Here is a 27826-nt window from a genome sequence, read left to right as displayed (position 1 = left end):
AGACATTTCTATGGTGATTCCCGAAGGCCATTTCAAAATTCATCAGCTGAAAGTAGAAAAATTTAATTGAGAAACGTTACCTGAATTCAAGGCCTTTCGCTGGATTTATTAATCCAAAATTTTAATCACTAATAATCTTCTTGGGAGGAGCTAATCAGAGGATGCAGCAGAAGCACTTTTAAACATTTTAAGGAAGTAAATTTTTTATGGGAAAAATCAACATCACATTCATGTTCAAGTTTTTTTTATTATTATTATTTTAATCTTTATCTATGTATTTATTTATGAACTTTTTATTTTTACTTTTATTTTTTATAACCTGTCATTGAATGTGCCAGTGGTTGATCTTTAATTTCTTACTGTCGGGAGTCTCATGAACCAATTGTGGCTTTTTTGTTGTTGTTAAAACATAGCTATTACTATTCATTAATGGTTGCATGCTATTAATTTACTATTATTAATTTAGCACTCATTGCACTTCATCTCTGCTCCGATCGATGTGACATTTTGTCATATTTGTCATACCTTGACTAGGAAGTCTAAATACCACTGTTTTTCAGATATTTCTCATGTCTTTTAACCTTTGAACAGTTCATGAGCCTGACATTGCAGAGTTGTTTGACTGAATTTTGGGACATTGTTTTAGGACTTAAAACAACTGTTTTTCCGTCATTTTAAACTTGCATTAATTTTTTTTAAACCACTTCAGCTGGAAATCACTGCAAACTTTAAACACAACAGTAACTCAGACAAATAGAATTGGCTCACCTTCAATGCTACAAAAACTGAAACATAAAAGGCTATCAAAGGATATCAAAGGCTAAATTTGTTTCTGTTAGTGTGTTGAAAATGCATTACTCTACTTTCCACGTGTCTTTCTGAGGGTATCAACCTGTTTCTGTCTATTTACAGTCAATTACACACGGCCAGTCATCGTGCTTGGACCAATGAAAGATAGAGTCAACGATGACCTCATCTCTGAGTTCCCTGATAAGTTTGGCTCCTGCGTCCCACGTGAGTTTCTCTGCCTTTATGATAAAGGAGCAGCTTGTAAATTACAGTGGACCTGAATAGAAGGCAACATTATAACCTTGGCCTTGATATAACATAGCGTGAAAACTGTAAAATAATTTTTATGATGCAGACTCATCAAACTGAGGGTTATCGGGAGAATGTTACTTTCTTCATTGAATAGTGTATTTTTTTGAGAACAAGATTCCGTATTGTCATGCTCTGATATTGTACTGTTCACCTTCAGAAATCTCCCCTCACACTTGAAAAGTCCCTGCTTGTTGCTCATATGTATGTGAGAAACACAGTTTGTGTGCTACAACAGAGCATATTAGCAACAGGCAGGGACTTTTCAAATTAAGCTTTTTCAAGGAGATTGCTTTTGAACAGAAAAAAAAAAACCTTCTTGATAAAAGTAATATACTCCCATAATGGCTTTGTAGGATACTTTTAATCAGTCTTTCTTTTAGACTATGACAGAACACTTTTATGAGCATTAAGAATCACAACATGATAAACTGATTTCGTTTTCCTCACATTCTTTATATATACTTTACAGCTAAAAAAACTTATTTTTGAAAACTATGAATGACAGTAAATTCCTTAAATGTAGTATTACATTGAATGAATTTAGGAACAAGATTCATCAGATCCTAAGTATCACAGTCTTTCCATTATTTGATATCGTACCATTGTGGTTTTGACGTTTTTTCTGAATGTTACAGGCAAATGTGTGTGCTGAGTTGTACCTGAGGACATTTTATCTGAATCTGCATGAAATATATAATCCTCAGACACAACACGGCCGCGACGAGACTACGAGGTGGACGGCAGAGATTACCACTTCATGCCGTCCAGAGAGCTTATGGAGCGAGAGATTCAGGAACACAAGTTCATTGAGGCGGGACAATATAACAGCCATCTGTATGGAACTAGCATACAGTCTGTCAAAGAGGTCGCTGACAAGGTGAGACACCAGACGATTATAGGAAAGAGCATGGCAGGAAAGAGAGGACAAGCACTACATAGGGAGTCGATAATTAATTGTTCGACTCCATGTGTCTCTCGCAGGGTAAACACTGCATACTGGACGTATCAGGGAATGCCATCAAACGTCTTCAGATGGCAGGCCTCCATCCCATCGCTATCTTCATTAGACCACGCAATGTCGACAACATTCTGTAAGTGACAGAGATATTAACCCCACCATCTGAGATAAGACAGCACCCTGTATTTGAACCATACAATTTTACTACAAGGTGCATTCAGCGACTTGTTTTTAAGTGTATTGTGTTCCTCATCGGAAGGCAATAGGCTGTTCAGCTGTCATTGAAATGTAAATGTCTGGGGACTTTAATCAATCAATTCAAAGTTTACTTGTCCAAAATGTATAAAAGAAATCTTGATTAAACAGGTTTCTTAAATCTAATTTGTAACCTATGCAACTGTGGTAAAGAAATGTCACATCAGCTAAAAAACAGCATGTCCTGCCTTTTTTCCTCATAATACCAGCATATCTGTCAGTTACATAACCAGCAGTAAAATTCTTTACAGCAAGTCTATAGTTTGCTTAGAGATTATTTCCATGCTAAATAAGGTTTTGTAAATAACAACTTAGATGTTGTTTCAAGCTAAGTCATAATAAACTCCATTTTATGAATGAACTTAAAGGCGACCATGTCCATTCCTGTTGGAAGATCTGTGGTTTTAGGTTATCCCTGCCCCTCCATGTGTCCAGGTGTTATTGGCCAAGACACAGAATCCTACATTGACCCCATAGTACTCATCATTGTGTGACTCCACAGAAAGTGTAGCATATAAAGTGCTGCATATAAAGAGTGCAAATATTACTTTGTGTAAATGAAAAACACAAAGTAACGTGCTTGGTAGAATCTATATCAGGTTGAAAGGCGATATGTAAGTATGGACCATATTTAAATGATGCCTTTGGCCAGGAAATGCAGTTCATAGTTAAACAGTGAGGCTAACACAAATAAAAAAATATAAAGCAGTCTCCTATCTGCTAATAATAAGAGGCAGGTGTCTCTGTAAAACTGGTGTGATTGTTATTTAACCATTAAACACCGTTGGATGGAGTCAGTATACATTAACCTGAACTCTAAGCCAGCTACCTTTAGCTGCTGCAAAAGATCCAGCTTTATTGCTGCACACTTGTGCTATTCAGAAACCTCTGCTAGGATGTCCTTTGGTCAGAATCCCCAGAACTTTGTTGTTAAATTGACACTTAGAGGAAACTCATCCAAATTGTTAACGACCAACAAAAGTCATAGAGATAAGATAGTTTCTTTATTTATAGAAAATGTGTATATTTTCATATTTTTGTTTATTTTATAACTACCCTCAACCACATTTATGGCTGACTACACCATTTGTCTTGGGGTGCTTTCTTGTTTACTCACCAGAACATGCTAATGCAGTCATTTTACCACTGGTGAACATTACAGTGCATTGGCGACATTATTGAGTGTTTTTAGCAATGGAAAATACGTCAGAAATTATATATTGAACCTGTGTAACTTGTCACAACTGCCGCCTCTCTTGCTGCAGAGAGATGAATAAGCGTTTGACTGAGGAGCAGGCGAGGAAGACCTTTGACAGAGCTGTCAAACTGGAGCAGGAGTTCACGGAGTACTTCACCGGTTAGTCATGTAAAAGTACATATGCATACTGGATGTGCATTACCTGGTGATGCAAGGGAAATTATGTTGACAAGAGCAACATGGCTTCAAAATCTTGTGTGTAGCTGGTAAATACAGCTGTACTTAAAGAATATAGAGTGCTGTCAGTGTGTTGGTTAAGCATTAACAAAATCTGCCTGTGAAAGAGACCCTAACTAATACATGTTTGGAGTAATGTGGCAGTTGAATATGGGCAGAGAAGCAGTAATTGTAGCTGTACCATTGGCCAGTATGTATTATTACCATTTTGTTAATGGGAGAGATTTCCAAATATTTTCCACCACATCTCTAATAATAACAAAAACCGTAACAATTTGTGTGAAGAGTTGCTCAGCCCACCATTATTAAAAGTTATGATAAGAATATTTTCATTAAGAACAATTTTCTCTGTTATTGTCAGGATATCAAATAAACCCTGAGAGGTAGTAGAGCCAGAAAATAGATCTAGGGATCCATTTTCTGACTCAGGTCTTTATGACATAAGGGCTATATAGTTTGTGACAGGATTTTGTAAAACAATGTTAAAAAGTGTTTGATTTGATTTTGATTTAAAACAGTGATCTGGGTTAAAGTTGCATTACTATAGAAATGAGTCCTTTGCTCTTTAGCGGTTACTTTTTTAACTGTATTCATCAAATAATTACTAAATGTGAAACTTAATTTGTTAACACGTGTATAGGCCACTCATTGCTCTCTGTATGTGTCTTTGCAGCTATAGTCCAGGGTTTGTCTCTAGAGGAAGTTTACTCACAAGTGAAGCAGATCATCGAGGAGCAGTCTGGTCCTTACATCTGGGTGCCCACAAAGGATCGACTTTGAATTAACACACACATACGATATACTCATGCATACATCACTCTCTCAACACTTCCTCCTTGTCTAATTTTCTATTATCAGCCTGCTTCCTCTCTCTTGCATTGCTACACACATGTATTTACACAAGCACATGAAGCTGACGAGGCTGGGACTATCTGGGACTGCTCCATACTGAAGTGGAAGGAGCTCATGTCTGTCCAGCAGCCTATTGGTGGATCTTCCTACAGCTCAGTTCCTTAATGTTTAAGGAGGTGGTTCAAATCAAGGCGACATGTACCATTATCTGATTTATTTCATTACTGTTCTTCTTATTGTTGTTGTCGTTGTTGTTTTCATATTAACGAAGGGTAATGCATTCATGTATGGGTTTGTAATGATAATATCGTCACCAAAAGGCAGACTTTTGCACGCTGTAGCTTTAAGAGCATGTTTTTGGGACAAAATCTTGATCTAATTCCCGGTCTGTCTGTCTGTCTGTGTTTTCTCATGGCATAGTTTCTGTTTAGAGCTTTTCTTTATTGTTTCTTTCCATCTTTTTTCTGATATGTCATCCCATCATCTCCTCCTTTCCTCTTTTTACTGTCCACAGCCTTTAGATATGAGGTGAAAGTAATTATTGTAATAACGTTCCCCAGCATTTTAGAATCAAAGGTCAAAGTACATAGCAGCTACTGTTTAGAGATGTAACATTAAAATAATTATTAATGATCAATTAAGAATTGTTGGGACTGAGACACTTGTTATCAGTTATTATAACAAGCAGAACTTCAAAACATGAATAGAAAACTGAGCTCGATAGCTTTCACATAAAATAGTGTCATATTACCTTTGTTCTTTTTTTGCGGGTCTAAAACAAACCTCATAATGATGGTGGAGACTATTTTCTGCTCTGGTCCTGTATTTGTCATATTTCTGACGGTTATATTTGAGAAAGTAAAACTTTTACACCAAACAAAGGCTTCATATCAGGACAGATTTATCAGACATTTAATTCCCAGCTACAGCCAAATGTGAAAAAAATAAAGAAATAAAAAGCATCTCCTGGCATTTACGTATCTATATACAACAGAGTTATATATTTTTCCATGATAATAATCCTTTCATGCCATCCATTTGGTCTCCATTGCACCAGTTACAGCACTGTGTTAGAACTTAAGCTTGTCAGGCTGTTATTAAAAACATCAGTGCCTAATAGAGATATGTCACTGTTAGCTAGCTTATCTCACAATTGCCAGCAGCACTTCCTCCTGGCCAAAACAATAATTCCCTGCCCACTCTGTAGTCAAGACTGTGACAGTTAAGCATGATAAATTGAATTGTTGAAATAACATTTTTTGACTGTCATGAGTTCAGCATCTATGTACTCAGAGTAAAGTATATATAGCTGTTATGTTTGTGCGAGCTTGGGCTCTCAAAGGACAAGTGTTAATACAAAAATTCAAGATACGTTCACAGTATTTGTTCCTGATCATCATCCCTGAGTAGCCCCACCCTGCAGTGTGGCAGAAGTACCTGTCTTTTTCTTTTTAGCCACCGTTGTTGCAGCTCAGAGGTTGAAATACTCAACCACAGTCCTGACTGCCCTTTTTATTCATCACTAATTGCCCATTATATTAAAAAAACACCATATAAAACTGTTAAAATGGTTTAAAACTTTATTTCTATGGAAGAAGTCTAAGTAATCACCTTATTAATCACAAGTAAAATCAGGAATAGACCATCAAAGACAATGATTTAGACAAAACTGCCCCTTTTACAAAATCCTCATTTAAAAAACTATTCCAAGATTCATGATAAACAAATAAGGTAGAGCAATAGGAAACATGAAAACAAAATAAAGATAAAATGTACATTTAAAAAAAAACATCAGTGTGCTCGAAGTCTTTCTGTTTGCTTCGTAAATGTAAACAATTAAATGAATGTATAGGAGTAGCTTGAATTCTATTAAATGTTCAAGTTAAAGGCAAATAAATGGCTTACACAACCTGTTCTGACTCGTGGTGCAATTGCTCAAAAATAATGAGCAAATAAAGTTAAAAGATTTTTTATTTTATCTTCATTTAAAACCAAACATATACTCAAAAATTTGATAAATACAGGTCCAGTTATTCTGTTTAAGAAATCTGGATTTGCTGTGTCTGAAGTCTTTACATAAGCTTCTCTGCCTCTCTTTTCTACTCTTCCTCCTTGTCTCACACCTTCATCTCTGTCTACTTCCACTCTCTGTGACATTATTTGAGCTCTCTCACCATAACTGTGTATCAACTCCTTCATCAACGCATCATCATGATGTTAATCATCAGCATCACTATTAAAGCTTTCCGTCTTACTATAGTTGCACTAATGAGGGCTGGTTTCCAAAAAGCATCTTATGCAACAGAAGCTGATAGCATCTCAGTGTTTCTGTTTGTTAGACCTGATGTGGCAATCACACATTTCTGTCATTGATCATAAAACAGGTCAGGAAGCAGTTTTAATGTAGGTTTTCCTAGTTATCTCATTTGCTTTATGTCTCGTATTTAAAGACATATATTGGCATCAAGTGTACACTGCTGGTTAAATCCTCTGTCTTGATCGATTCATCCACTGCATGGCTCGTTGGCCAACAGGTTGTGTTCATGCTACATTCATAAATTTGAGCCTCGACACTCAAAAAACACTCATGAAACTTGTTCCATGTGTGACCTCAGCGCTTCACATACATTACTGTTTAGTACAGTTATATTGAGGATTTATTTTTACCTAATTTACAAATTTACAACAAAGATTTTATCTTCAAGTGTGTTTTTGTAATCTCGCAGTGAATTGACATCTTTGGGAACCTTCTGCTTGCTAACAGTGAATGATTAACACACCGAGTGCAGAGGTCATGAATCAGACGAAACTCAAATGTGATGATAATCACGATCAGGACGCTTTCAGTGCTGCACAGTTCAGCTACTGTTTTGACCTTGTCCATCCCCTTCTTCCCATCTCCACCTTCAGCCCCCAAGGTGTCTCCTCCAAACTGATTGGAGGACCAGAGACATACAAAATGGATGTTCTGCCAGCAGAGAAGAGAAACTTGTGCGTTTTGAAGCTTTAATGTTTCCTCACAGAGTGTTGGGCTAAACTGAAATTCTTTCCATGTTTCCAATCTGTGACTGTTTCCAGTAGTTGAGTGTTATTTGTCAGCTGACAGAACCTGACTCTTTGTATGACTCTGGATGTGTGTTTTAGCCAGGGGACAATGCCGTTGTCTGTTAGAGTAAAGCACCGATGCAAAGAATCTATTACAGAGATGGATCTATATCTGACATATTATAATATTTATCCCTGCTCTAACTGCCTATTTTGGTACAAAAAATGAATAAATAAAAGTCTTTATTGAGATTTATTGAACTCTCTCGACCAATGATAAAAGATAATGAGTATTACTATTATTATTTAGTTGTAGTTTTTTTTTGGTCTTTTTTGCTTTGTGGAATGTGTATGAATATTCTATATCTGTAAATATTAATATATTTTCCTTTACTTTCACCTCTATTGTGGGTTTATAGTGCTCTGTGTTGATTAATGCCTGATGTGATATTTAATTCACTTCATTCACACACAAAGCAACAGAAAAATGAGAACAACACAAAGCTTATAGTATTTTTAGTTTTTGAAATTATTTTATTATTAATTCATTCATTATTATTCATTGATTTTATTATGCGATGGTCAACCTGTATGCCTCCACACATTACTGGCATAGACCTTCCACAATACAATATAAAATGCATTAATTAAAGAAGGTCCTCATTTTAAATAGATTCCAAGAAGTACTCCTGCCTTCCATGTTCCATTTTCTTCTCTAAAACATTCAAACTAAAACATTTTTCATACACTGGACACAACAGTCCTTACAACTTGCTGGTTAGGACTGTACAGCTAATTTGCACCTGCTGTGAGGAATCGATTAAATGAGAAGTTAGGTCAAGCTACGAGGAGATGTCGACACATGTCCAAAGTTTATATTGTAACATTCCTTCAGTTCATCGGGTTCTTATGTTCAAGTGTCTCATGATCCTGTAATGAGGGGTAAATATCCTGCCATAAACTACTGTCGGAGTAAACAAAGGTACAACTCATAAAACAAATCTGGCTGGTTGTCAAACTCAGGATCAGAGAAAAAGACATTTCTGTTAAAATGAAACTGCCCTAAAATCTGTAAAAATGTCTTTATAAGTATATTACCCAAACCATGCAAGACCTGCAGTACGTGACCAATAAGAAAAGCTTTGCTTGAAGAACAGCAGAAACAAATATCACCATAATAACACCTCGGCTCAGCTTTCACCTCTTTACTCTGTCACATATGTGCCCTGTGAATATAACACCACCTTGTAACTGATGTTGCTCTTTATCAGTAACTACGTGGCATTTTTATTTGTATCAGATTATCTGAATATCCACAAGACTAGACTGTCAAAAACTGCTGGATTTACTGTTTTAAGATATGAAACTGCTGCTCATAGACGATTAATCCAAAAGAACAGGACACTTTTATCTTAGGATAAATCCTGAGACTAAAATAAAAAACTGAAATTAATGAAAAAAAAAAGCTAGATTCCACCTCACTTAATCAATAGGTAGTGAACAAATGTGGCTGAAAGCATGACTGTGCCATCACAGTCTTTATTACCCCTCTCAGCAATCCTCAGAAACATTCCTCGTTGAAATCTGAACTAGAACAAAATGTAACAATCAGCACAATTGTAGTTTTTATGACCAGGCTGCCTTCCTGTGTTTCAACTAAAGGTTGCAGATATATTTTATGACCTCACTCATGTATCCTCATTTCCTGAATTATCGTTTCAGCTGATGCTTTATAGTTTATTCAGGTTGTCTATCAACCAGTATGGGGTATTTTTTATTATTATTATTATTATTCTAACTGACCTAAAGTACTTTTCCTGAGTTGTTCTCATATTGACAGCAGAATACTCAGGTTCTAAACAACCTTTTACCTAAACTTTTTTTATAACCTGTTGCAGCTGTGTTGATTATAGAATCAAATAAATCAAGGAATTATGGTAAGAATCATCTGTTATACGTCTAGTAGCTGGATGAACTCTCTTTAAACTTGTTTACCATAAAAAACAACAATCTAAAGTTAAAGATAAAATGATTTCAAGTTGAAGTTACAATATTATTATTCCTATGGGAACTTTAAAACATTGATGGAAAAGTCATATCTCTTGAGTCATTTGTGTTAAGTTTCTGTGAAGGAACAGAAAATAAAGAGTTATAGAACTAGCCCAGCTTCTCCTTGATGATGACAATCTTTTGTATCTGAAAAAGAATAATTTTTAGGGAAATAATTGTTGTTTATATTGATTATGATGTAACTTAAACGTAAATTTCCTTTTTATCCTTAGTAGTATTTCAGCACCTCATTTGATTCTTGTACTAAAACTCCGCCACACTACTGAAGAAACACTGCACTTTATAGTCCCTTAGTTAAGAAGTTACAGGTGACTTTTAGAAGTTGTTTAAACTCTTTTAGAAGTTGAAAATATCATGTATAATGACAAGAAAATAGCCAACTATCAACAAACAATGAGATGTGCATACATTCATTTTGATCTTACTGCTGATAATGCACAATATCACAGGTTTTTTTTTTAATTCTTTGATGTTTTAAGTATTGAGCTGCAGAAAGCTTAACAGCTTTTGCTTACACGCCACACACACTCAAACACACAAATCCACTTCCTGTTGTCAGAGATGGGCTTATAGTTGTCAAGGTAAATAGGTACACAGACTCCTTGTCTCTGTCTTCTTCTCAGCAGCCAGAGCAGTGAGTCAGTCACCAACAGCCTCACTGTATTGGCCTGAGTCCCTCCTTTCATATAGCACAACGGTGGAAAAGCACCACACCAGTGGTGGAGAGGAGTGAGAGCACAGCAGAGGCGGAGTACTTTCTGTAAAAGGCACCTCTGTACCAGCTTTGGCCTGCAGCCAGGTGGCAGCAGCAGAGACGTGTCACACCAGGTAAACAAGGCAGACACACTTCATAAACCATACACTGAGCCTCAAAAACTCCCTGACTGACATGTTGTAGAGACATATTGTAGAGTGACAGAGTTGTAAATCAGTTAAACAACAGACTCATCTGGGAATCACGCAAGGACTTTAATCTTTAATCTTGGATCTTGGAGATACAAGAAGGACTTTGACACGAGTCATTATATAAAGTGGAGGAAAGGGACAGAGAGGCCATTCTATCTAAAACTGAGAGGGAGCGAAGCCATGGCCATGTGGAGGACAGTGGGAGCTTTACTGCTGTTAGCACATGCTGGTAAGAAGAAATACTTTTAAAGTTAAATGCAAATTAACAAACATTTTAACAGGCTTTCTTTAATGTTGATATCTTTTTTATATATGAGACATCGTATACAGCAGAGCAAGTAGTCACATAAAGCTAGACATTTTGTGTAGATATACCTGGGAAATTTTCGAGTTGAAAAACATTTCTTGGGCAAAAAATAAGAAAATTAAAATGATAATTAATGTTACTTGTATTTTTCTGAAGACATTCAGTAAACATCACAATAATCACAATTAATTGACCTTTTATTACCTCTGCATTATGACCCTCTTGAGAGAACTCTGCAGGTTTGCTGTCATCATTTTCCAAGTAATATTGATCATTCTGATCATTGTTAGGAACTTCTGTGCTGAAACAGAAATTCTGTTTTTCTTAAAGCATTAGATTTCATATCTAGGTTAAACAGAATAATATCTTGTCTCACATCTGTCTTTACTCTCACAGTGTGTTGCCAAAGTAGCATCAGGTGGTGCACCGTTTCAGACCCTGAGCAGAGGAAATGTCAGGCCATGTCGCAGGCTTTCACTGAGGTCTCCATCCGTCCCACCGTCAGCTGCGTTCAGGGGCCAACAGTCGAAGGTTGCATTCAGAAACTGCAGGTGGGATTTGAATAACAAGAACGTCAGATAAATCTTCAAGCCTGCTTGAAATAAACCATTAAATTGTATTATTTTGGACCACATGTGACTATAAAAGGCAATAAAATACCAGTGCCAGACACGCAATCAGGTGACAGATAAGATAAACTAGATTAAAAATGGCACTGAAGTTGTTAATAGATTAACTTTTAACAGGGAGCACAAGGTGTGCTGGGTTGTTTATGACAAATACACATTTTGAGATTTCTCATAGGATGTCTAAGTATGAAGATGACCTGGAAGCCTGGCTTAATGTAAATTTTGTTTTGTGCAATTTGGGCTGCATCTATTTAAAAAAAAGGACAATCAGAGACTGTTTTACTTTTGCTATGAGTTGGTGGTTTGGCAACTTTTGAGTGAAAAACAAAGAACAAATAATTCTCATATCTGTCAGAAAATCATAAGCACAAATCTCAGAAGCACTGGAGCAGTTTATGAGACCACAGCCACGCAGAGGCCAAAGGCCATTTTGACCGATATCATTCATCCACTCCCCTTAGAACAGTACCACTTGTTATCAGGGAGGAGATTTTTTTTTTTTTCAGAAGAGAGATACTTGATACAGAAGAGATACTTGACATAATTTTTCTGTTGGGTTGTTTAACAAGCTGTCGATTAACTTGTAATAATTGTGTATGTAAAGATTTTAATAGGAACTTAACTGAGACTTAGAATTATGTGTTTTTGCATAATGTGTATGTGCATTTATGTTTCTGGGAATTATGTTATATTTCATGATATGTGCTCTCTATTGTTGTAAAACATCCAATTCAATCCCATTTTCAAGCCCTTGTTGCTCAGTAAAGGCTGTTAAGGCCCTTTTTAGAGTGGGCAATAGAGATTTGAAGCAGCTATAAATGCTGTCATGCATTGCACTGAAGATTGGTTGAGCAATTCTTTTTGTAACTGCATACATTTCAATCAAATAACTATTGCATTGAAATTAATGAAAGTATTCCATGTAATATTCTTTTTTCTAACGTTCTCCCTCATTCTTAACATCACTGATCTTTTCCCTTTGGTGTTTGTCTGCAGAAAAAAGAAGCTGATGCTTTGTCCATGTCTGCATCTGACATCTACAATGCAGGGAAAACGGCTTCCTTCAAGATGGCTGCAAGTGAATCAAAGAATGGGGGTAAGACCCAACTTTTGACTCTCAGGGACTTTAGCTTGACAAGGTTTGGTAGGTTATATTGTATGGGGGTTAAGGATACATATTCATGGTAAAAAACGGAAGTACACCCTTTTAAATGATTAGACTTCACATATTAGGACATAATGAAAAATCATATGGTCTTGGACCAGATTATAAAAGTAAGTAAATACAAGCACTGATGAACAACAACACATGCAGAAGCAGTGTGTGAAAAGCTAAATTCACTCTCACTGCTTCCATAGTAATTAAGAGTCAAGTGTGATCACCCCTATATATGCAGATTTTGCAGGATTCAGATGTGTGTTCATGCCAAGGAGGGAAGACATCAGCAAAGATCTTCGGGAAGTAATTGCTACCGCCGATGAATCTTTGAAGGATTATAAGATAATTTGGAGTGCAAGGATTATTCACAAATGAAAAGCATTTTTAATGTTTAATCAAACATTAAAGACAGTTGTTCATCTTCCCAAGATAAGACTGTACAGTGCTATACCAAAGGCTTCAGTTTACATGTTAAATATTAAGTTCTAGACTGTTAAAAAAAAAAGACGAGTGGAAAAAAGAAAGAATGAAGGTGTTGCAATGGTCCAGTCAAAGTCCAGTTCTCAACCTAACTGAAATGCTGTGGTGGAACCTTGTAAGTATAATATAGTTTAGCCTTGTTTTTTTTCAATGAATAATGCTATTCCTGTAACGTGTAATTGTGTAATGTGTTGTTGTTCATCTAAAGTTGTATTTCAACAAATTTTAAGACCTGTTGAAGACCAGATGATTTTTTAAAACATTTTTATTTCCATTCACCATAACTGTATATTTAGAAAGCTTTTGAGTTAATCTGTTTGAGTATGAAGTTAGTTTTGACAAGGCTTGTTTGATTTTATTTCATTCTATATGAATGACCAATAAAAAAGCTTTAGTTGAGCTTTAGTTTAATTGTTTAAATAAAAGCTGGACATTTGGTGAGGAAAAGAGGTCATGATACTGGAGCTTATGTGAATGAATGTGCTTTGTAAAGTCAAGCTAATATACTATTGCCTTTAGCCTCATTAAGCATGAGAACATTATCAGTTTTCTCATTTAACTCCATAAGTAAGTGTGTATACGTTCTAATTTTTTTTTTTTGTATTTAAGAATACAGTTCATGTGGTCAAAACCAAAGATTTTAAGGATAGTAAAGCCCTCTGATCTCATGTTCAGCTCTAATCCTTTTTTTATATGAAGTCTTGTTTTATGATTTACATCTTCTGTCCAAAATTAGTATTCTAGATCTGACAACTTCATCACAGTCTGTTACTCCCACTTCTCTTTGATTTTTTTTTTCAAATCAGAAAAGATAACATGTAATATTTATCATGACAACACATTAGCCAGAGTTAACTGTAAGGAATAAGTTCATAGGACATTCATACAAGCACAGTGTCACCTTGGCGTTGTGTCACCTGTTGCACTAACAGCGATCACTATATTTGGATGTTTGATATTTCAAAACTGGAGTGGCAGGCTGTACTTTGACCTTTTAGAACGCGTTTCCATTCCTTGATGATAAAAGTACATAATCAACAACTCAAACCATAAATTGTGGTTTCAATGTTTCAAATGTGCTGTTATTTCCCCAGAAACTGCCTCCTACTATGCAGTTGCTGTTGTGAAGAAAGCAAACTCTGCCATCAATATCCACAACCTGGCAGGAAAGAGGAGCTGCCACACTGGAAAAGGACGAACTGCTGGTTGGAATATGCCTCTGGGATATCTCATAGACCAGGGCTACATGTCTGTGATGGGCTGCAACATCCCACGTGGTATGAAAGACATGTTTAAGGTTTCAATGTATTTCAATGCATTTGCTAGTAATTCATTTAAATTTTTTGTTTCATATTGTGACAGAGTTTGTTTGCTCAGTTGGACCTGACACAATGAGCTACATCAGTAAAATTAGTTTCTTAAAGAATATTTTTGGGGGATTCGTGTACATTTCCCTTACACACATATCACATTCATAAAAAAATTATTTTGCATTTATAAGAGAAAACAGCCAGTTCAGTATATGTATATTTCCATATTATAAATCATTAGCATACATATAAAGGATATGTAAAATAGAATAGAATAGCCTTTATTGTCATTATATATATACATATAACGAGAATCCAATGCCACTCCTGCTTTTGCAAATAGAAAATATATATTTTTTTTAAATGTGTATAAATACGTGAATAAATATGGGTGTGTGTGTATGTGTGTTTGATCAGGTGTGGCAAATTTCTTCAATGCAAGTTGTATCCCTGGAGCTAACCAGCCTGGTGACCCTGAGTCGCTGTGTGAGCTATGCAAAGGTGACGATAGCGGGCAGCACAAATGTGAGATGAGCAGCAACGAGAGGTACTTCAGCTATGAGGGAGCTTTCAGGTAAGACATATTCATGCTCTAAATACGGGACATATATGCAGTGTAGTTACAGTTAAAGTTTACTCTTTGTATTTTTAGTATGCTGCACTTTATTACTAAAATAACTAAATAAAATAACAGACCTTTAAGAAAAGGAGAAAGAGGAACCAGAACTTGAAAGATAAAATGTTGTTTCACAAAGGGTCTGTGTAACTAAGATAAAAACCTTTAGCTGCGCAATTTAGGGAAAACTTTTTGTGGTTACTGTTTTTATTTTAAACTAATACGCAGCTGCTCATAGTATGTAGCTATACAACTTTCCAAGATCACTGAGGGAATGTTCTCTGAAGGTAACAAAGGCTGCAACCTTTTACTTTTGAACATTCCTGTTATCTTAACTAATGTTAACTTATTTAGGTGGAACCTTTTGAGATCTTTCAGGGAATGTTTGATGAACGTTTTGTTATGATTGTATCTATGAAATCTAAGGAGATAATTAAGAAACATTCGCAAAACATTTCCTCATGGTTCTCTATGAGTTTCTCAAAGAACCTTTTGGAAAATGTTTGTGGAACATAATTTAAGCGGTGAGAAGTTATAACCCTCAGAAAACTACAGGGAACTTTATCGTTTTAAAAGTAGTTTTTACCAAACGGTAGGTAGAATATTTTACAAATTAATGGTGTACAAATATGAGAGTGCAACTGAAGTACGCATCTATTGCGCTGGAAGAATTTTAATAATCCTTTGTCCCACATTGTCAAATAATTTTTACGATGATTATATTATGTTATCAGAACCCTAAAGCACAAGTTGAGACTCTAATTCAGACACAAGCACAGATGTAGTGCAGCCTATTTATGGAAGAAAGATTCAGGATATTTTTGAGAAACAAAAAAACTTTGGCGGGTGTGAAATCCTGCACATACTGTGAGTTTGAAATCTCAGCATCTGCAGTTTCTGTCTGTGGTTTCTGCAGGTGTTTGGCTGAAGATGCAGGACAGGTGGCTTTCATCAAACATACAACTATTGAGGAAAACACTGATGGTAAGTCTTGATTAACAGCAGACAAAAATGAATCAGTCTTTGTAGCATCTAGTGTCTTATTCAGGTGAAGTCAGGTAGGGTGTCTTGCAAGTTTATCAGCTAACCAGCCATGTCCTTCCCAGGTCGTGGCCCAGCCTGGGCACAAGCGCTGATGTCATCGGACTATGAGCTGTTATGTCGTGATGGCACCAGAGCTCCTGTCTCTCAATGGAATAGATGCCACCTGGTGCGCATCCCATTTCGTGGCATTGTGGTTGGCAGTGACATCACTCCCTCTGTGGTGTTTAACATGTTAAAGGAAGGTCAGGTACGTCCAAATAAACTCAAAGTAGCAACACCTACAAACAGGAGCACTGTGCATACATCAGGAACACTGCACTGAACCAAATGGTCATGTTTCTGCACATTGTGAATAGCAGAACCTCATTTTCCAAATATCATCTGAGTCCAAGATAACATCACAGCACACATTATAACAGACAGTGTAATAATGTGTTACATGAAAATATTATCTCCCTGGACCACTGCTTGCTAAATTCTGCACCCTTGGCTAATCTTAAACATTCTGGGCATGAAAACCAGCTGTCCTAATGAAATACATTTCCTTTGAAAGTTGGGCTATGTTGTATGAATGAATTACAGAATTTGGCCCGATCCCATTTTCTTCCCTTGGCCCTGCCTATCTATTTAGCAGAGGTAAGGTGCTTCTGATCTTTTGGAAATCAAGGAGTAGTAGGCATATAGCCATCCTAATGGCCCAAAACACCCTCTCTGATGGGTTAGATGACCACTAAGTCTTGATCCCTTAAATCTGTAAAAGTGAGGTGTGCGGCTAACAGTTTGGCCAAGCAGAGGAACTGCTTTTTGTTGCAAACAACAAACAAGAGATCCAGAGAGAATAAACCCTGCTTTCTCCAGCTTTTTCATTCTAAGTTAACGACAAAAAAAAAAATCATACATACAAAAAAATACATTTTGTAACATAATGCATTCTCCCTTTGAAAATAGATCTGTGATGCCTGTTTTAAGGGAAACTTCTGTTTGCAGGAAAAGTCAAACTTCAACATGTTCTCGTCTGCAAATTACGGAGGAGGAACTGTTCTTTTCTCTGAGTCCACTACCACGTTTGCGGGGGTTGAGTCAGAAGACCCAAACAGATGGATGGGTGGCATCTATCATAACGTTATGAAAGCCATGGATTGTAAACCTGAAGGTGAAGTGTGTCTGCTATGTACAGTTTCAAAACTTAACATCTCAAGAGTAACGATGCTCTTGTCTAATTTTCAAGTTTTTTTCAAGAGTATTACAATCACTTTGAGGGAACAAAATTCACTGTGCACAAATGGTAAAGTAAATACTGAGATTCACAGCTCTGTAGCTCAGGAGGAAGAGCAGTCGCCCACCAATCGGAAGGTCGGTGGTTCAACTGTAGCCTGGCTTCGAAGTGTCCTTGGGCCCTGAACCCCACGTTGCCTCCTGATGTATCCATCAGGGTATGAATCTGTGTATGAATGATTAGAAAGCACGTAGTTATGTGTATCCTAAGACGTGCTGTATGAGTGGGTGAATGTGGCATGTAGTGTTAGAAGCGCTTTGAGTGGTCAGTTAGACTAGAAAAGCGCTATACAAGACCATTTACGTAAATTTTTTCGTTAAGCAGTGCTACGAAATGTCACTAACAAACTTTTCAAAATAACTTTTCAAAATAATGCATTTACATCATTTCAACCTTTTCCATACGAATTAAACACAATTAGAATTTATTTATGATCAAATTTAATATGGTATTGATTACTGTTCAGATAAAACTTTTTGAAGTGACCTTCTGCCTTGCAGAAACAGTCCTAAGAAAGGCACAGAGATGAGTGAGATTTGACTAAGTTCCTATCTATCAATCTCTCTATCTTTGTAACAGATATCCCCAGTGTCCTGCGTTGGTGTGTGTTGTCCAGTGGTGAGCAGCAGAAATGTGCTGATATGGGTGTGGCCTTCCAAAGTAAAGGTCTGACTCCGAGCATCAGCTGTATCTATGGGGACTCCATTACTGACTGCATGAAGAGAATCAAGGTCAGATGTTTAACTGCTGGTTTAACTGTTGTGGTGTGCTATCTCTTCTGCCACTGTATGCCTCTTCTTATTTTAATAAGGAGTTATAATATATACTGTAGTATAACTATGAAAACAGAGTTAGGTTTATACATCATGAGATGACATATCTCCTTATTCAATTTTTTTCTAGCAATGATTGAATCTTGTCCAAATCTTTCTTTTCATATTTGTTTAGAACAACGAGGCCGATACCATCACCCTGGATGGAGGTTACATCTACACCGCAGGCAAAGACTACGGCTTGGTCCCTGCTGCTGCTGAGAGTTATACAGGTAAAAAACTAACAAGATATGCTCACCAATTTTTACTACACGTACAGTGAGCCCTTACACGTTTTTCTTTCTTTTTTCCTGTCTAGATGACCGCGATGGTTCCATGTACTATGCAGTCGCAGTGGTAAAAAAGAGTCGCACTGACATCCGTAGCCTTGATGACCTGCGTGGCCAAAGCTCTTGTCACACTGGATATGGACGCACGGCTGGCTGGAACATTCCCGTGTCGTCTCTAATGGAGAGAGGCTTGATCCGTCCTCAGCACTGTCAGATACCACAAGGTCAGTATGAGTGAGTGGTTGTGTCACAGAGGTGCGAGCTGGTATTTTTATTAATTTAAACATCTCTTTGTGTGAGTTCACCAGAATTGAATTGAATTTGATTTTTTTTTAAATAAAATTGCAAAATTTGTCTTTATATTGTTTATGTTGTTTGTATGACAACTTTTGTTTCTGATGCACACAGAAACCCAAGATTACAGTGGCAAAAACAAACAAACAGAGAAAGCCAGCATGCAGTTACAAAATAGGATTTTGATTAACAAGAAAGTTTGAGATATTGGGAGAATTTCCATAAAGTTTGTACATTGGGACAAAAACTGATTATTTGTGCAGTGCAGAGAATGAAAAGTAACTTTTGTGGACCATCCTGATTCAGATTTTGCTTTGTGTGTACTGCTACTTCACAGTAATTTTCAAGTCCTTGATTGATAATTACAACATCAGCGTTATGTTTGTAGTCTTGTAGCCTTTCCCAGAACTACATGTCCCACACTGAGCTGATCTGAAATCTGTAAAATCCTCAAAGGGACTTAGATCCCACTGTCTTGTGTATTTTGGGCAGAACAGCTTCTAAAATGTATTTGATTTAAAAGCCTATACTGTCGTTCAACACTCTGACTTTCTTTTCCTTATCTCCCATAATGCTTAGCGGTAGGAGAGTTCTTCAAGCAGAGCTGCGTACCTGGTGCCAATCAACCCAGTTTCCCCAGCAACCTGTGTGACATGTGTGTTGGAGACAGCTCAGGACAGAACAAATGTGAGAAGGGAAAAGACCTGTACGATGGATATAATGGAGCTTTCAGGTAATAAAACTAACTCCCAACTAAGTTTTTTTTCTTGATAAATTTCACTGGGGTAAGAAAACCTATTCATTTTGTGTGGCACATTCTCATTGAAAAGTCACTGATCTGAATCGGACATCATACCTGGGGCCAGTGGAGGAACAATTCACGTCGGCTGCACTATGGCACCTAGGAAGCCATTTTTCCCTGCAGTGACCTCATGTTTTAACCTCTTCAGTTAATTACAGCCTTAACAGTGCAATATGCATGAACCTTTGCAATGCTTACCGTGGAAAGGCTGATGAAATATCAGAATAATATTACATGTAACACACCTGGTTTATATAAAAAAACTGATGTTACATCTGTGTCATATTTGTGCTGATGATTATTCTTAGAAAGTTTTATACTGATCCTACCAGATTCAATTCAGTTAAATTCGGGTTTATTTATATAGCGCAAAATCACAACAAATGTCGTCTCATCATGGCACTTTAAAGAGTCCAATTCATTGTAATACAATCGTAATCCAATCAAATCCAATTCAATAAATTCCAAATTAGTCCAGTTCATACCTGCAGAGCCAATTAAAAAAAGGTAACTAAGGAAACCAACAGATTTGCCCTGAAACTTCTCTTCAATCCAATCTCTCATCCTGAGCATGCACGAGGCGACTGTGGAAAGAAAAAAGGCTCAGGGAGGGTGGCCACCCACCTTGGCCAGCTGGGGTTTGAGAGGACAGGAAAGAGGGGATAACAAACACCATAACACCAGACTGGGGATACCTGCTGAAAGAGAAGCTCAAGTTAATGACAACAATAATGTAATATGCACATAGACAAAAAAGAGAGCAGAGTGAGGAGAGGTGCATCATGGCCCCCAGCAATCTAGGCCTACAGCAGCATAACTATGGGATGTTTCAGGGTCACCTGAGCCACCCTTAACTCTAAGGTTTGTCAAAAAGGAAAGTTTTAAGCCTAATGTTAAAGGTAGAGAGCAGGACAGTTACTTGAACACCACTGAGTTTGGTTATTTGTTAATTCAGGTGTCTGGCTGGTGGCAGTGGAGATGTGGCTTTTGTCAAGCATTCAACTGTCTTTCAAAACACTGATGGTGAGAAAAGTTCCTCTAAGATTTCTTTTTAAAGGTGTCAGATAGTTCAGTCAGTAATACCCTGACTTTGCTTTCAGGTCAATCATCTGAGTCATGGGCTGCAGATCTGCAGTCCAGAGATTTTCAGCTGCTCTGTTCCCAGGGAACCAAAGCCGAGGTCACACAGTACAGATACTGTAACCTGGCCAGAGTCCCTTCTCATGCTGTAATGGTACGACCAGACACCAACATCCATGCTGTGTATGGGCTCCTGGACCGTGCACAGGTGAGAACGTTCAAATGTTTGAACTGTGGTTTAAACAGGGATGCAAACTGACGGCACCTGACATCTGTGTAAGATAAATATATTGGAAATTTATCTTAATATTTTGAATATATTTTAGGATGAAACTAAGTGATTCAGGATTATAGGTGCTGCTTGGAAGCCTTGATATCTAATAATTAATATTTGACTGCCTAAAAGCATCTCACTGTTGGACTATGTATGTTTTTTACACTGTCAAAAATACCTACTATGATAGATTAACAATAACTTAATATCTCCGCAACCTAACTTTTTCAAATGAATTTCACAGTTTAATGAGTGATCATCAAAGACTAATTAGTATATAAAATCAATATTGTTTGTCATGCTTGTGTTTATTCAGTTTTTCTTCATCCCTGATCCCCCTCTTTGCCCATTTATCCGCACTCTGTAGGCACATTTTGGCAGCCATATAGGTGCTGGTTTCAAGATGTTTGACTCTCAGGCTTACAGTGGCACAGATCTTATCTTCAAAGACTCCACCATTCGCATGGTGGGTGTTGCTGAGAGAAAAACCTACCAGGAGTGGCTTGGTCAGGGCTACATGGACTCACTGGTTGACATGGAGTGCAATTCATCCAGCGCAGGTAATAAGAAAATTAAGAGAAGTTTTTTGGCTGCCTTAAAGGAATAGTTTGCCAATTTTGGGGAATAGTTTTTTTCTGATAAAAATGTGTGTATATATATATATTTGAAAATATGAGAGCTACAATCAGTAGCTAGCTTTTTGACACACCGTACTTTGTACATTTTGGATAAAGCCAACCGTTCACCACGTCCACTCTTTGGTTAAGCTAAGCTAAACAAACTTTCTTCCCTCCTCATGATACGGGAATTTTTCGACACTCGTTTTTCGTTTGTGGTAACGGTAATTTAACACAAAACTGATCTATGAATTAAGCCACCCTGTGGCCAATCCAAAGGCAGCAAACCTGTCTCTTTTTTCCATTCCAACAACTGCTATAAAATTTTAACTAAAACAATTGTATTAAAAGCATAATAACCCCTGTGGCTCACAAAAATATTTGAAAACGCTGAAATGCAGCAGTGAAATAACTAACTGTGGTAAAGTTTGTCCGAGAAAATGTGTCTGGTGCATTAAGTTGTCTTGACAGACTGAAAGGATGAACGATGAGGATCTATCAGTAAGAACAGTGATAAGGGAAGCTTCGGCAATTTTTGATGCATAAAATGGCTGCCAGAGTCTTACACATAGCCTCTCTAATATTTTCTAACTTCTCCTACAGTGGTGTCTTCTGTGTGGCTGCTGCTGATGACCCTGCTGAGCATCATGCTGACCAACTTCCTGATGTAAAGCTACAACTTTGTGCTGGTCTCTTCTGCACCATCCTTTATCAATTAATTTTTCCTCTACATTTAATTTACCCTTCCCTTCCTCTTTCCACTTTCAGATACTTCGTATCTGCTTGTCCTTCTCTTTTTCTGTCACCAATTTTCATGCTTTAATGTTAAGTTTTAAGCTATCCTGATTTGTTGAATCGTGCATCATAGCTTGTAGTGCAGTTTAGCCTTCTGCCTTCTGCCTGATTTTGTTCATTTAGGCTACTATATGAGAGAACATTATGTTGGAGTTACCTTTGGATTTAAATGTAGTGAGCGTTAAAGCATATGAAGCACAATTTGTATTTATAGTAAAGATGTGAGTTAGCTATACAGCCAGTGTGAATAAAAGGGAAGGTGTTGCTGCCATTTGTTTACTGAGGGTGAACTGCCATATCAGTGAGTATGCTGCCACCTGTTACATTGCTTTAGAGCATCACTGCCTCTCAAAAACTTGTTTCACTTAAGCTACTGGCAATTCTTTCACATCAAGTTTACCTCATCTGGAAAAGAAAGTCTTCCCCCTGAAATCTTTAAAGCTCTCTCACTTTCAAGAGCTTTGTGTAAATGTAGAAATCACGTAGCTTCTCTGCTGTCTATTACCCTTTGAACACTGAAAATTAACACATCCTTTTATTGCCTCGGGTTGTGTTCCTAAAATCGGACCTTATACGTAAATATGCACTAGTGTGGGAATTGTATCACCCATGACTGAGCGTTTGTCCATAGGTTGTCTGCTTCATGTATTCTCCTCAAATACTTAAAAGAATTAGGATAAATGATTCTATCAAGCCTGCCAGATGATATTGAACACTTTTACCTTTCATGTGTGCTATTATAATCTAATAATTACTTTAAGCTAAAACTAACTTGTCGGCAGATAGACAACATGCTTTCTGCCTTGCTGCTTTTTTTCACACATTTTGCATAATATTCTGTACAGAAATGGAGTGAGTGAAACTGACACGTGTCAGGTTCCATCAGGTTTGGGGAGAACTTGAAGGAAACATCCTGTGTTGGATAGTTTAAGTCAAAGATAAGTTAGTGTTAGCATGAAAGAGGTAAGTTCGAAATTAATCTATTCAATTAAAATTCTCTTTAAATCAAATGTACTCCTCTTTGGTTTGGAAAGAGATTTTTAACTAATTAAAAAGAATGATTAGATCTCACGTTTTCTACCCAAAACAATTCACTCCAGAAATACCTCTCCTGAACTCAGATCTCCTGGTTCTCATTCTATCGTATTGCAACTTCTACTGCTTGTTGCTGTTTCCTGTGTTAAAATTATGATTTGATGTGTATTTTCCTATGTTGAGAGATTTATTTTTATATGAAGTTCAGGTGCCATATCAGTGTATATGTACTGACTCATGCTGTCAGAAACTAATGCCTTCTCTTCTTCCTGATAGAGATTTATTTCAATGTGAAATGATGTAACATGTGACTAATATTTAGTTGCCAGGCCAGTGTGTCTGCATAGGTATTGCTACATAAAACCGCTTCCTTACTGTGCTTTTTCAAATTAAATAAAGCTATATACAGCAGAACCCACTCTGCCCAGTGACCCTTCATTATTAGCCGTCTGCAGAATTGTAACTTTTTGATGAAGTTTAGATACATTTCGTCTTAATGTATGTCAGAATAACTTCATCATAGAGGTATTTTTATTTTTATTTTAGCCTGTTCTGTAAAATTCTTCTTATGTCCTCTAAAAGTCATAAAGGTACATACTGAAAAACAAAATAAAAAATGTCAAATGTTGCACTGTGAGGACTGCAAAAACTTATTTTATGGTTTTGTCTAGCCTCTCATTTCAAGCGTTCCTCCCACTGAACACAAAAAACTCCACCCAGTAAATTGTCAGGACTGGATCAGGCCTTGTCTACTATTATTAGCTTGAAATGTTCTGTCTTCATACAATTGAGTTATTTTTCTATCTGCCTAGTTTTGTTCCACATCTGTGTTCATTTAACCAATTGTTCTGCACCTGCATTCAGTTTGCTAATATTCTTCCTCTTTTAATCTTCGCTTAAATTTCTTAAGAAAAAAATTAAAAAAGAAGCTAAGATTGATTATGGATCCCTGACATATGCATACTGTTGCATGGTTTGCTTGCCTGTCTCACTGCCTTTCTGTACTTGACCATGGCTTGAAACCAAATCTTGGATTTTGGTCACTCTTCCTGCATCTTTTATCTGTGCTGAAAACCATCACGAAAAACACATGAGGCTTCGCACAATCATCTGATTTAAGATTAGGTAGTGAACTTTTTGTATTACCTTTATCATTATAAAAGGTTAAATTGTGATTTAATTGGCACATGTTTAAGACAGCAAGTTTCCACCATCAATTATTCTCAAAATAAAAAGATTAGATTTTGCATATCGGGGAAAATATGATAATGATGCTTGTGTTTTATGGATTAGAACTCAGCAGTTCATTAATTCAACTTTGTTTAAGTTAGAATTATTTTTCTAATATCTGAAGTGGCCAGAAAGAGAAATCTGTAACAGTTACCATGAATAAATACAATGATCATGTGATGCTAATGAGAATATTTTTCCACTGATTTCCTGTAAGATGTGGAGGGCTGTGCAAGAATCAAATACAAAATAACAGTTTTGTTTTACTTTTAGAATCAATCTGACATATCAAGATATTACAACAAGATAATGTGTAGATATTAATATTCTGATTTAATTTTCTGGAGCACCAAGTAAACTTAACTAACTTATGTACTTATCACCAGTCCAAAACTCACATTACAGACATTTTATAAGAGATGGCAGCACATCCCCACATTGAGAAACAAAATGAGTTGTACAATAGCTGATATTAATCATCAGATGTGTTGTTGGATTATGTCCTGGAAGATAATCGAACTCTAATTTACAGTATCAATAGTTAACATGCACACAGGTGTTTGAAAATTAATAGTAAATTAAACTAAAAGCTGGATCATTTTATTGTCCTGTGCCTTTTAACATCTACTTTTATTGCTAAAGATATGGGAGCAATAAAATGTTGTTACCTCACTAGAAATTGTGAGGTGATGGCTTTCCCATCTTTGTTAATGTCCTATTTGATTTTGTGAAAGCAAATTAACAAAGTATTTTTGTGTGTCAGTCCCTGACACTGAGCCCACAAACAAAAAGTGTTTTATCTTTAAACAGAATGCATGTCATGTACATAATGACTTAAAATAAATACAATAAGTCTCTTTTATAAATTATTTATTCATAGTCACACCCAACCGATTAATTCATATTCTTTCTATACACACATATATACATACACATCTCTCAACATATGTACATTTCCTATGACCAAAAAACAAGCTCTTTGGCAGGATCAGTGTCATAGATGAACATTTGCACATTGGAGAAAATATATTTTTAAAAGTTTGTTTGTATTAGTGCCATGATTTATTTATTTATTTTCATTTTTTCAAGAGGTGCACTCATTCCATCCACAACCACAAGACGTTTCTTCCTTTTCCATAGGCTAAAAAACGTAATGCACACGTCCAACTGTTGTGTTTCTAAAAATATGAAAACCGTGACTGCCATAGATTATTACTGCATGCGGGTACACCTTTCCACACATTACCACCACCCACTCTGCTCGTGTAGTCATTTGCAGGGTGTTTAGTGCCTGTTTACACGTAATTTCTCATTTTGGCTCCCTCAGTCCAATACGCAAGGCATACAAACTCACAAGATATTGTCAACAGTCACTTTGATCTGCTTATTTCTTGATCTGCTTTGAGCCATCCTTCCATCCCTCCTTCACTTCGTTAACAAATGTCTCTCGTACTCTCTTGAGGCGACTGGTCATCTCTTCCAGGTCGCCGGGGACTCTGCCGGTCTCATGCCGGACCTGCCGTAGCGTCTGTGACCGAAGGACCCGCTCCGAGGTATCCCGACCTACAATCTGAGCCTTCGTAATGGCATAAGCTGTGATCTGGGCAGCCCTGCGAATAGGACGCGACTCTGCCAACTTCTCGACGACTTGCAGGTTGTTGATGAGGTACGCTAGCATGCGCGAGATCATTTTGTCCAGTTTATGTTAGCTTAGCCAGTTAACTGTTGCCTCGGGAGATTTCAGTCCTGTAATAACATAATTATCATGAGTTAGTTAACTGAATATATATATTCACCAGCTGTTGTATACAAGCATGTAAATTAATTACATTAAATTACATTAAAGTAACTATACTCATGAAGTTCACTTACTTGAGGTGAATCAAATGACCGGTTTCTTACGTTGAATGACATAACAGTGGCGGAAATTTCGCAACATTAGAGGAAGAAAAGTTTCTTCTTCTGCGGTATGATGACGGTTGGCAAACAGCTGTACAATGCAATACTGCCACCTCCTGGATTGGAGTGAGATCGGAAAGAGCCCTGATTGGATTATTTTGGTATTCTAGTCTGTTTTGTTAATCTTTTCACTTCGTACCGAAGACAATATACACTTTGGTGCTCTGTTTCTTCTGACACAAGCTAGCTTTGTGTTTACCATGATGCGTGGCCTACTTTTAAGACCAGTGTACCCAAAAACTCGGGCCTGGGAGGAGTTCGGTGAGACCATGGAGAACGATTTCCGGACGGCCTCGAAGAGATTCTGGTCCACCATCCGGCGTCTCAGGGGGGGGAAGCGGCTCACAGTCAACACTGTTTACAGTGGGGACGGGGCTTTGCTGACCTCAACTAGGGATGTTGTGAGTCGGTGGGGGGAGTACTTCGAGGAACTCCTCAATCCTACCAACACGTGCTCGGAAGAGGCAGAGTCGGAGAGCTCGGAGACGGGGCCTCCCATTTCTGGGGCTGAGGTTGCCGAGGTGGTCAAAAAGCTCCTCGGTGGCAAGGCCCCGGGGGTGGATGAGGTCCGTCCTGAGTTTCTCAAGGCTCTGGATGTTGTAGGGCTGTCTTGGCTGACACGCCTCTGCAGCATCGCGTGGACATCGGGGACAGTGCCTCTGGACTGGCAGATTGGGGTGGTGGTCCCCCTCTTTAAAAAGGGGGACCGGAGGGTGTGTTCCAACTATAGGGGTATCACACTCCTCAGCCTCCCTGGTAAGGTCTATTCGGGGGTATTGGAGAGGAGGATCCGTCGGATAATCGAGCCTCGGATTCAGGAGATGCAGTGTGGCTTTCGTCCTGGCCGTGGAACAGTGGACCAGCTCTATACCCTCGGCAGGATCCTGGAGGGTGCATGGGAGTTCGCCCAACCAGTCTACATGTGTTTTGTGGACTTGGAGAAAGCGTTCGACCGTGTCCCTCGTGGAGTCCTGTGGGGGGTGCTCCGTGAATATGGAGTGCCGGACCCCTTGATAGGGTCCGTTCGGTCTCTGTATGACCGGTGCCAGAGTTTGGTCCGCATTGCCGGCAGTAAGTCGGATACGTTTCCGGTGAGAGTTGGACTCCGTCAGGGCTGCCCTTTGTCACCGATTCTGTTCCTAACTTTTATGGACAGAATTTCTAGGCGCAGCCAGGGCGTTGAGGGTGTCCGATT

The 27826-nt window shown here is 37.6% G+C and overlaps 4 protein-coding genes across 10 annotated transcripts in view; 2 read left to right on the top strand and 2 right to left on the bottom strand.

The window, feature by feature from the left end:
- LOC140311610 (discs large homolog 1-like protein) overlaps nucleotides 1–6442 on the top strand; it is a 106762-nt gene extending 100320 nt beyond the window's left edge. For all 7 annotated transcript variants that reach the window (XM_072389018.1, XM_072389017.1, XM_072389016.1 and 4 more), the window contains 5 exons: nucleotides 913–1014; nucleotides 1806–1978; nucleotides 2083–2192; nucleotides 3580–3671; nucleotides 4423–6442. In XM_072389018.1, coding sequence (XP_072245119.1) covers nucleotides 913–1014; nucleotides 1806–1978; nucleotides 2083–2192; nucleotides 3580–3671; nucleotides 4423–4529 — 584 coding nt within the window. In that variant the 3' untranslated portion in view covers nucleotides 4530–6442. The remainder of the gene's footprint in view (nucleotides 1–912; nucleotides 1015–1805; nucleotides 1979–2082; nucleotides 2193–3579; nucleotides 3672–4422) is intronic.
- Nucleotides 1–27826, bottom strand: part of cp (ceruloplasmin) — a 442499-nt gene that overhangs the window by 244034 nt on the left and 170639 nt on the right. The gene's annotated exons all lie outside the window — the stretch shown is intronic.
- On the top strand, nucleotides 6536–24449 carry meltf (melanotransferrin). Its single transcript, XM_072389023.1, has 16 exons — nucleotides 6536–10851; nucleotides 11326–11480; nucleotides 12555–12654; nucleotides 14292–14474; nucleotides 14925–15081; nucleotides 16040–16107; nucleotides 16230–16414; nucleotides 17155–17320; nucleotides 18023–18174; nucleotides 18392–18488; nucleotides 18575–18769; nucleotides 19419–19572; nucleotides 20597–20664; nucleotides 20742–20929; nucleotides 21363–21555; nucleotides 22216–24449. Exons 1-16 carry the CDS (start codon nucleotides 10803–10805, stop codon nucleotides 22281–22283), a joined length of 2178 nt encoding a protein of 725 aa, XP_072245124.1. The 5' UTR covers nucleotides 6536–10802; the 3' UTR covers nucleotides 22284–24449.
- LOC140311266 (protein NCBP2AS2-like) lies at nucleotides 25535–26622 on the bottom strand. The gene is made up of 2 exons (XM_072388659.1): nucleotides 26545–26622; nucleotides 25535–26418 (listed from the first exon to the last, which is right to left on the bottom strand). Exon 2 carries the CDS (start codon nucleotides 26360–26362, stop codon nucleotides 26057–26059), a length of 306 nt encoding a protein of 101 aa, XP_072244760.1. The 5' UTR covers nucleotides 26363–26418; nucleotides 26545–26622; the 3' UTR covers nucleotides 25535–26056.

This window comes from Leuresthes tenuis, unplaced genomic scaffold, assembly GCF_036924035.1.
Source record: "Leuresthes tenuis unplaced genomic scaffold, fLeuTen1.0.hap1 SCAF_7, whole genome shotgun sequence".
Classification (NCBI taxonomy): domain Eukaryota; kingdom Metazoa; phylum Chordata; class Actinopteri; order Atheriniformes; family Atherinopsidae; genus Leuresthes; species Leuresthes tenuis.
Note: the sequence above shows the minus strand (reverse complement) of the source record. Positions and strands in the feature narration are given on the sequence as shown.